This window comes from Gossypium hirsutum, chromosome D07, assembly GCF_007990345.1.
Source record: "Gossypium hirsutum isolate 1008001.06 chromosome D07, Gossypium_hirsutum_v2.1, whole genome shotgun sequence".
Classification (NCBI taxonomy): domain Eukaryota; kingdom Viridiplantae; phylum Streptophyta; class Magnoliopsida; order Malvales; family Malvaceae; genus Gossypium; species Gossypium hirsutum.
Window position 1 is genome coordinate 7,334,566 of NC_053443.1, and position 10,955 is coordinate 7,345,520.

Here is a 10,955-nt window from a genome sequence, read left to right on the forward strand (position 1 = left end):
CGTCCATGTGGCCCTCCCTCTCTTTCTTCTTCTCTTTCTTTCTCTTCCGGGAACAACTTCAACAATAAAGAAGAAAAAACAAGAAGAAGCAAGGACTAAAAGGCTGGTCTTTTTTATCCCAGTGTAACAATCACCCATCACTTATTATTGAGCAACTCTCTCAGTTTTCACTTTTTTATTTGTTTTTTTCTTCCTTTAGTTTCTGTAAAAAGTTTTTGCCTTTTCAAAAGTATGAAGGATAGCTATGGTAGGTTTGTGAGGGCCGATTAGATACTTGACAGGTATCTTTACAGGGTTAGGACTGCTAAACTTTCAACAACTTAATGAAATCATTCTTCATTCATATCTCATAATGCTGATTACAAGGGGTATTTAATGCATGCAGTACATACAACCTCACCAGTAACTACTAACCGAAAACTTAACAACTTACTAACTAATAACAGAAACTGTTACTCCTAACATGCCCCTTACTTATCAATTCTTCTTCTCATCAAAAACTTCTTGACTTGCATCAGTAACACAAAGTAGATCTCGAAACTTAGTGAAAATTCCCACTGGCAAAGGTTTTGTCAAAACATCAGCAATTTGGTCTGATCCCGAAACATGGCCAACTTGAAGTACACCATCTGTAACTTTTTCTCTAACGAAAAACAAATCCATCTCTACATGCTTGAATTTTGAATGTAAAACCGGGTTTCCTGCTACTGCAACAGCAGCTGAACTATCACACCATATCAATGCTTTCCTTGGAACTGGAACATGCAACTCAGTCAGTAATGACCGAATCCAAACCAATTCTGCAGCGAGATGAGCAACACTTCTATATTCTGCCTCTGCTGTTGACCTAGAGATCACTTGTTGCTTCCTTGAGCTCCAGGAGATCGGGTTCCCTCCAAGAAACACACAGAATCCTGAAGTGGACCGTCGATCATCTACATCCGAACCCCAACTAGCATCCGTGTATCCTTCAAGTAAAAACTTCGACGAACGAACAAACTTCAACCCATAATTCAGTGTGCCTTGTAGATATCTTAAGATTCTTTTCACAGCTTTGAAATGCAAATCCGAAGGTTTATGCATAAATTGACAAACTTTGTTAACAGCATACGCTATGTCGAGTCTAGTAATTACCACATATTGCAAAGCACCAACAATACTTCGATAATGACTTTCATCTTCAACAGGACTCCCAGTATTAGCAGAAAGATGACCGATGGTGACCATTGGTGTAGGTAAACTATTTGACTTCTCCATAGATGCACGTTGAAGAAGATCCAGAATGTATTTTCTTTGTGTGAGAAACAGCCCTTGTGTAGTGTACTTGACATCAACTCCAAGAAAGTAACTTAGCTTCCCCAGATCTTTTAACAAAAACCTGGCATTTAATTGAGTAACAAAATCACCTATGAACACAGTATCATTCCCAGTAATGATAATGTCATCGACATATATCAACACATAAATCAACTGGGACTTGGTTTGAAAAATGAACAGAGAATTATCGGCTTTGGAAACTTCAAACTTCATGGACACCAGGAATTCATGCAACTTATTGAACCACGCCCGTGGTGCTTGTTTGAGACCGTACAAGGCTTTCCGAAGCTTGCAAACTAGCTGCTCACCATTTGCCCCTCGCTTTTCGAACCCCGGGGGCTGCACCATGTAGATATCTTCACTCAACTCGCCATTCAAAAAGGCATTATTTATGTCTACCTGTCGAAATGGCCAGTTAGACGACATAGCTAAGGCAAGTACAACCCGAATTGTAGTTGGTTTAACAACCGGGCTGAATGTTTCTTGAAAGTCGATACCAGCTTCCTGCAAGTAGCCCTTAACCACAAGCCTACCCTTGTATCGAGCAATAGACCCGTCTGCATGTTTCTTCAGTTTAAAAAATCATTTACAACCAACGGCTCGTCGTCCTTTAGGTAGTGGCACGAGATCCCAGGTTTGGTTAGCTAGCAAAGCATCATATTCCGCTTTAGCAGCGTCTGTCCATGCCGGGCTTTGAAACGCCTCACTTATCGTCAAAGGCTCCTTTTCAGTCAATACCGAAGCTAAAAATTTCGGTTTAAAAATTCCATTCTTTGAACGGGTCTGCATGGGGTGCATATTAACATTCAAAGGAGCTTCAACTTGACATTCACTCTGTCCATGTGTCAACGAAATTTCTGACCGAAACTCATTTGGACCACATAATGGAGAAACCTCTGTTGGAAGAGAGATACCACCTAACGAGCTGGAACAAGAAGGAGTATGATGTGATGGAACTAAAGAACATGCCATTGGAGATGTCCTAACCAATCGTGTGTCTGCTTGTGTTAAACCTGTTTCAGGAAAATTATGACGCATAATAATAGGGAGCATGGTCTGCTGTTTACAAGAGTCCTTAATGACATTGTTGTGGAACTTTGAACAAAAACCACCATGGAACGGAAATCTTTCCTCATCAAACCGAACGTGCCGAGAAAGATACACCCTACCATCATCAACAAGACACCGAAACGCTTTTATATTCGGGGTACTCCCAAGAAAAACACAAACTTTTGACCTGTACTGTAGCTTGTATTGCTGAAAAGGTCTCAAATCAGGATAGCAAGCACAGCCAAACACCCGAAGAGTAGTATAGTCAGGTTTGTTACCGTGAAGTTTCTCATACGGACTCATTTGATGTAAAACTAAGGTAGGCAGTCTATTTACTAAATAAACAGCATGTGCAAAAGCATAATACCAGAACTTCAATGGTACACCAGATTGAGCTAGAAGAGATAATCCCATATCAACAATTTGTCTATGCTTCCTTTCAGCCACTCCGTTCTGCTCGGAGGTGTATGGACAAGTAACCCTATGTTGAATACCCAGTCGAGAAAACTCTTTTGTCAAAACACGATATTCTCCCCCACCATCTGTTTGGAACATCTTGATAGAATAACCAAATTGAGTTTTTACCATCTGATGAAAATTAGCAAAACAAGAAGCAACCTCAGATTTATTTTTAAGAAAGTAGATCCAAGTATATCTACTGTACATGTCAACAAAGGACACGTAATAGCAAAACCCATTGGAAGGCACATGAGCTGGCCCCCATACATCAGAAACTACAAGCCCAGAAGGAATCTTGTACACTGTAGTGGAAGCAGGAAAAGGAAGCTTTTGAGCTTTGCCCATTTGGCAGGCCGTACATATAGTAGGTAAACTATTTTGTACAAACGAGATTTTACAAGATTTTAACACTTGAGACAAGACATTAGAGCACGGATGTCCAAGTCTATTGTGCCATAAAACTGCAGAGGAAAGTTGGCCACTGTTTATTGAGCACGAACTAGGCTTCGAAAGAAAACTTGTACTATCGAGAGTAGACTTGGACAGCTGAAAACGGTAGAGACCTTCATGCATGTGGCCCTCGAGAAGGATCTTCCCTGTCTGAATGTCCTTCACAAAACAGAGAAAAGGATGAAACTCAAAAAAGACACCGTTATCTTTTGCAAACTGTCCCACAGATAACAAATTTTTGCACATTGTAGGAACATGTAACACACGCTGAAGATGAAAAAGCCTAGAGCCAGCCAGAATATTAGAAGATCCTATATTAGCGATAGGTGCTGACTTACCATTGCCCATAACAACCTGACCTGCACCTGTATAAGGAGTCACTGACATAAGAGCGGATCTGTCAGGTGTAACATGATTTGTTGCACCAGAATCTGGATACCAGGTTTGATCAGCTGATGATGACGATGAAGTTGACAGTCGAGAGCACGAACCAGAACAATTAAGTACAGAAGAGCAAGCCGTGGAGGAAGGAGCAAACTCGTGCACTTGATGAAAATTGACTGAAGGGTTTTGTCCAAAATAATTCTCATCAAATCGATGATAACAATTTTGTACAATATAACCAACCTTACCACAAAGTTGACACTGTGGTCTAGAACGAGACCATCCTCGACCAGTGCCTCTAGTTCTGCCACGCGACCAACTGCGAGTCGAACCACGAAAACCTTGTTTTGAGTCCTGAGCATAAGAAGGTTTCGAACTATCTGCATCATCTTGATATTTAGTTAAGTTTACCTGCAAAGGAGTTTCTGACAAAACAACCAACTGTCTAGCCTCAAAATCAAGAAGCATATCAGTCAGCAAGTCCAACGAAACTGAAGCCGCAGACGCAAAAACACGAATAGACTCATATTCAATGGGAAGCCCAGACAGAATAACACTAACTTGCTCTTTTTCCGTAACATCACTGCCAACAGCTGTTAAGCTATCAATAAGAGTCTTGACCTTATGCAAATATTCTTTAACATTTAAACTACCTTTCTTGATCGAGTATAATGCATGACGCATACTCGAGATCTTAATATTCGACGTAGCGCCAAACCTTCTTTCAATGGTGTTCCAAATATCAAGACTCGTTTTAGCTGCAGTTAGATGAACCAAAACCTCGTCCGTGACAGTCGAAACAAGCCAAGCAGCAAGAAACTTATCCTGTTTCTTATGAACAAGAAAACGAGGATTATCAACAACACGACCATCAGCCTCTACAAGAACAGCAGGAGGAACAGAAACCGTGCCCAAAACAAAGCCTTCAAGCCCATATCCTTCAAGAATCAGCAACAACTGATGTTTCCACAGCAAGAAATTATGGTCTGCAAGTTTGACCGTGTCATGCTTGGTAAAATATTGAACGGTTGAAGATCCACCAACGCCAAGATCCTGCGACTGAGTTGCTCCACCAATATTTGAAGAATTATGCGGAGTATCTGCACTTGGCTCCATGAAAAAACAAGAAAAACAACAAAACTATTTGATGAGAAAAAAAAATTTGGCTCTTGATACCATGCTAAACTTTCAACAACTTAATGAAATCATTCTTCATTCATATCTCATAATGCTGATTACAAGGGGTATTTAATGCATGCAGTACATGCAACCTCACCAGTAACTACTAACCGAAAACTTAACAACTTACTAACTAATAACAGAAACTGTTACTCCTAACAAGGACTTAGGACTAGTGGCAACAACAAGAGTAAGAGAGATGATGATGATGATGAGGCTTGCTCGCAAATATAGCACCATTAAGAAGGCAACTTTAGAGAAGGGGAGACATTGGTAGGGGATCGATCTTCCAAGTTCATCATCAAAACTATCATTGCTCATTGTACCTTTGGTACTGTTCACCGTGGAAAATATGATGGCCAGGATGTTGCTGGTTAGAATCTTTTTAGAGTGCCCAAATGCAAAATAATTCTTTTTTCCCTTGATATTGTTTTCTTTCAAGGCTATTCCCCCCCCCCCCCACCTTTTAGACGAATTGACTAATTTAAGTTTTAGATTCTCACATGATTTGCATTAGTGAATAGTTCAGTTTAATTTTGTGTAATCAAGGTTATTCTTTAATAGGATTTCACAGCTGAAAGCAGACGGTAAAATCAGGCGTTTCTACTAAGGTTTACTCTAGTTTTTGATGCAATGTTAGACAAGGGATATTATAATACTTGGTCTCGTTATTGTTGCTTTTAGGTCCCTTCGTCTCATAGCTCATTAGCCTCAGTGGTTCTAAGTTACTATGGGTTATTATCTTGGGGTTTATGTCAGATGATTTATAAGGACTTGGCTGTTTTGTGTATTCTAAAAGAGACTAGCATGCTTGTAAGTTCTAATTATTTTTGTGGTCGTTGATCATCTTTGTAGTTTCTTATTATTTTTAATCTCACTAATTCTGGTTCAAACGTTATAGTTTATAGGGGCAACAATGAGCTCATCAAGGCTATATATACAGGCCAAGGGTGGTTAATTAGGCATGCCAAGTAGTGTGTGTTGTGTTGTTCTTGAATATCTTCTTAGGGGTGTTCTGAACTATTATCTTACAAAGAATAGGAGAAAGAAAGCTAGCTTTTAAAGTGGTTGCTCAACATTCCCTTGATATTGCAAGAGAGTACCTAGGTCTTGTTTTTGTTGTTTGTAATTTCTTTTCTTTGTTGTGTTGTAGTGAAATGGTTTCATAGCTCAAGCATAATGCATACATATCTGTGTGTCTTGTAATTTTCTTGAGCTTTATGCTTAAGAGGGGGTCTATGATTTTGTAGGTTGAGTTACTTTCATTCACATAGATGTAAATAAGCTAGACAAGAAACGTACAGTGAGGATTGTTAATTTTGGGTTAATGACATGACAAGAGAGATTGGAACCTGTGGTTACATGGCTCTTGAGATATTCAGGTCTGACAATAAAATTTGCATAACACTCAAAATTGAAATGTGCCCAATAAGATGTTCTGCAAGGATATAGCCTAAGTTGAAGAACATGTCTGCAAATGGTGGATTGTGGTCTTAGGCAACACACACACACACACACACACACACACACATATGAGTCCTGTTTGAAGCCGAGGAATTAAAGTAGTAAACTAATAAGAAACAAGAACAAGATTGAACTCAAATTTTGTAGGAACAGGAACCAAACATTTTTCTGCAATTAAAGTGGAATGGAAATACTGGCAAGAAAATATTTGTTGTACAGATTTTGTCTACGAAAATCTGAAAACCTGGGAATGATAGACAAACAAGAACGACAAATCCACTTGAAAGGAGAATAAAGAGAAATAAAATTTGATGGCGTCATCATCAAATCTCGGAAAGTTGAACTTGTTGAGCTGGTGCTTTATCATCTTCATCCCATTTGGTAGTTCTATAGAACCATGCATAAAGTATAAGCTGCACCAAACCTGACAGGGTTCCCAAGCCATTCGGAATCTACACAAAAAAACAAAGTGTCGATTAAGGTCATAGACATGGACATGTAACATACGTGATTATGTTCACTTTCCTTATATATAAAAGTTAATACTCTTGTACCATATATTCCAAATATATATAAGAGGAGCTTGCAGAGAGTTTACCAAGACGTTAATATCAAATTTGAGTAATGCATAAATCACCCAAACAACTCCATTTAAGAAGTTAAAAAGTGAGAGACTGAAGGGCATGTACTTGACGCTTTTTGTCTTAATCACCATACGCTGCCAAAACGTCAATAATTCAATAAATATGAGAATTTTACTTAGCTAATGGAAAGGTATAAAAACAAAACTAAATTCATACGTACCATGACTGTCAATGGTGAAGTGTACATTCCAATGTTGAAGACAATGGCCAAAATTCCAACAAACATGGACCTTTTTTGGGTTGTTTGAAACACAAGTAAAGTAATCAAAACTACGGCTACCATGAAGATGATTTCGATCAAAAGATAAAAGCAAATCCTCTTCTGCAAAAGGAAAAGAATGGGATTTCTTTTCAATATATGGAAAATTATGGTGAATATATATGTATGTATGTAATTATACTAACTCGTTTCTTGTTGTTAGAGAAGATAAAGAAGATGGTTACGAAGACACCCTCAATCACCAGGCCAACACCATTAATGGTAATGATCAAAAGACTGTCGGGATGGACTATGGGGAGACCATAGAACACCCACATGGCACAGTTCAAGATTGTTGCTACATATGGATCCGGCTTGAACTCTTCCACGGATTTCAATTTAAATATTTTAATAAATGTGGGACTAATCGTAAAGCAAACAAACAAACAAAAACACTTTTAGCAATTAATAAAAAAACAGAAATGACAAAATGTAAAAATTAGAAGCATAAATTTGCATACACGGGCGAGAGAAACAGGAACAAGGAGATGATATTTCCTGAATAAAAAGAGATAATATACTAAAAGTTAGAACAATAATAACAAAATACATGCATACGTATATATATGTGTGTATTCACTAAGCATTTGATTTAATGGTGATTTGGGTACGAACCGATGATCCCAACGATGGTTCTAATCGCATTTGTGCTCAACATTTTGACTGCAACTTTGGAGAAGAAAGTAGGTCGAGAAAATTAGGACAAAAAGGACTGAAACCTTGGTTTTGTTTTTTTGAATGCAATGATGCTTAGAAATGTAGGATTATGTGGAGTAAATTAGCTAGTGAACAAATTGCATAAATAGTAGTTGTTAGATAAGATTATTTCTGTGCTGTACTGCTAGAACTGTGGATCGAGAGAGAACTCTTGACTTCTCCATATATAGGTTAAAAAAAGAAAAGAAAAGATTGGTCATACGCAATTTACGTCGAACTAGTTGCTTTTCATGCAACTAATTTTAATCAGTTTCATGCGAGCTCCAGTCTAACCGAGAAGGATGCGGTGCGTTTGCTTTGCCTTGGATATAATAACTTAATGGTTAAAAATACTTTCATTTTATCCTAACATAATTATATCCTTTTTAGCTCTAAACTCTAATATGAGAGTGATCTGAAATTGATTAAAAATAAGGTGCCCTTAATATTTATATTTTCTATCAATTTGATTCTTATTGATGTGTGGATCAACAAGGAGGAGACAAGGAAGAGGAAGTGGTGGTGCTGACGGAGATCGATTCACCCTGTCGAGCGAAAGAACTGGAGAGTAGAAAGAGTGAAGGTGGTGGAGGTGGAAGTTGGGAATAAATTGGAAGAGTGTAGGTAAGTGTGCCGAAGAGTTAATCCCCACTTCATCATCTTGGGGAGTGTTTATAGGTGAGGTCCCGTGTTGGGTAGCATTTACGTGGTAGATTCGTTATCAGACCATCATTGTAGGATACATGAGGTAGATGTCCTTAATAGGATGAGGATGTCTGTGATGGGTGTCATTCTTGTCATTCTTTCTGATTTGAGGTACGGAGTAGTTGAACCCATGTGGGGGTTTAGTGACCAAAAGGATTATGCTCTTAACAGTAGATTAAATGCCTAGAGGATTGAATGGTGGTTACATTCTGGAGGGCAAGTGGTCGATGTTGAAATTTCAACGCTAAAAAAGGAAGAATTGCAGAGAAAAGCAAGAAATTTAGCAACAAAACTGTCTGCTAAAGTTTCATATATAACACACTTTTTGAACAATGAAACAATGATATTTATAACAAGAAAAAAAACTCCTAATTATGAAAAGAAATAACAAAGATTTTATGCTAATAAACATCAAATATACTATGCTAATAAATGCTAAATCTCCTAAAAATCTGGAAAACATAACATGAAAACATAACTTGCACGCAAGTTCTTCAAATCTAGTTGCTTCACAGCTTCATGGTCTAGCTTTAGACAACTCGCATCTTTTTTGCGATCCTAGTTTGCATTTTTCCCGCAACCCTAGTTCACATTCTAGTCTGCCAAAGTAATGAGCTCGCTACTTACTGTTCATTTGAGGTAGCTCACCACTTACCTTGAGTTCGCCAATCTTGGAGGGTTAGCCAAATGTGCATGTTGCATGAATGATCATCTTGCAGCACTCCTCCTTGGTCTTCATTCTGCGAACACCAATTTTATTTCTCAGCTTTTCAAACCTCGTCTACAAGTTGAGTTTCAGTACTGCAATGAACCAAAGTCACTTCTTTCCTTTATTTGACTTCTCACAAAATAGTACTTGATCTTGAAATGTTTTGTCTTTCCATAAAAGATTGGGTTCTTCGCAATTGCTATGGCGGACTGGTTGTCACATAAAATTTGGGTTGTTTTAACCTGTACAAGATTCAATTCAAACAAAAGTTTTTTCAACCAAATTGCTTGGTTGACTGTTGTTGTCGCAACTACATACTCTGCTTCACCTGTAGATTGAGCAACTACCGATTGCCTCTTTGAAATCCAAGAGAGTACCTCAGATCCAAGCGAAAAGAAATATCCGGAGGTACTTCGCATATGATCCACTAATCTAGCCTAATCACTGTCAATGTACCCAACAAGCTTCAACGTGTTTGCCTTTGCGAACCAAACACTAAAATCGATTGTTCCTTTGACATATCTCAACACCTTCTTCGTAGCTTTCAAATGAGAAGTATCACAGCAGTGCATAAATCTTGACAACAAGCCAGCTGCGAACATAATATCATGTCATGTCGCTTATAAGGACAACAAACAACCCACGAGACTTCGATAATTCTTTTCATCAACCTTTTGAAAATCTTCACTGCTGCTAAGTTTTTCTCCAAGTGCAACAGGCATGCCAATTGGTTTACATTTCTCCTTGTAGAACCTCTTTAAAATATTTAGTGCGAAGCTCTATTGACTTATGAAAATTCCTTCTTGAACTTGTCACACTTCCATTCCCAAGAAATATTTCATTTCCCCAAGGTTTGACATTTCAAACATATTTTCCATTTGCAACTTGAACTCCTTTACTAAATCATTGCTGCTTCAATCACAAGCAGATCATCAACATATAATGAAACAATCAGCAAAGTGATTTCGCCAGTCTTCTTCACATACAGGATAGGCTTGCTAAGGATCTTTTGAAACCCTAAACTCGTAAAGTGCTCATCTATCCTAGCATACCAAGCTCGCAGAGCCTATTTCAATCTGTATAAGGCTTTCTTAACCTTGTCTACCTTCTCTTCTTTTCCTCTAATTGCGAACGCAGGAGGTTGCTCCACATAGATTTCTTCCTACAAGTAGCCATTCAGAAAAGTTGATTTAACATCCAACTGATGAATTTTCCAACCCATATGTGCTACCAAGACCAATAATAATCTAATCATGTCCAACCTTGCTATTGGTGCAAAAGTCTCCCAATAATCAATGCCATATTGCTGACTAAAACCTTTCCCAACCAACCTCACCTTCAGTCTATTGAGCGAACCATCAACATTGATTTTGGTTTTGAACACCTACTTAACGCCAATAACCTTTTTGTACGACGGTTTGTCAACGAGCTCCCAAGTCTGGTTCTTGTGAATCATATTCAACTCCTCTCGCATGGCTTCTTTCCAACCTTCTATGGTTTTAGCTTCTTTAAAGCTCGCAAGTTCAAGTAGTGCTACATCAGCTTGCTGATAGATCTCATCAATCGATCGTGTGCCCTTTACTAAAGTGTTGTCAAAGTTTGCTTCAATTAGATCATTACCAGATTGCGGCCTTAGCTC

General features: G+C 38.4%; 1 protein-coding gene across 1 annotated transcript; it reads right to left on the bottom strand.

Annotated features, from left to right (window-relative positions):
- Positions 1 to 6,442: 6,442 nt before the first annotated feature.
- LOC107956534 (bidirectional sugar transporter SWEET5) lies at positions 6,443 to 8,027 on the bottom strand. Its single transcript, XM_016892157.2, has 6 exons — positions 7,822 to 8,027; positions 7,668 to 7,704; positions 7,353 to 7,569; positions 7,108 to 7,269; positions 6,902 to 7,021; positions 6,443 to 6,755 (listed from the first exon to the last, which is right to left on the bottom strand). Exons 1-6 carry the CDS (start codon positions 7,862 to 7,864, stop codon positions 6,627 to 6,629), a joined length of 708 nt encoding a protein of 235 aa, XP_016747646.1. The 5' UTR covers positions 7,865 to 8,027; the 3' UTR covers positions 6,443 to 6,626.
- Between the last annotated feature and the right edge of the window lie 2,928 nt (positions 8,028 to 10,955).

Excerpts from the sequence above, each read along its gene's own strand:
- LOC107956534 (XM_016892157.2), bottom strand. The coding sequence starts at position 7,864 with ATGTTGAGCACAAATGCGATTAGAACCATCGTTGGGATCATCG. Across the intron at positions 7,705-7,821 it reads AACCATCGTTGGGATCATCG|GAAATATCATCTCCTTGTTC; the intron begins GTTCGTACCCAA and ends CTTTTTATTCAG. Across the intron at positions 7,270-7,352 it reads TCTCTAACAACAAGAAACGA|AAGAGGATTTGCTTTTATCT; the intron begins GTTAGTATAATT and ends TTCCTTTTGCAG.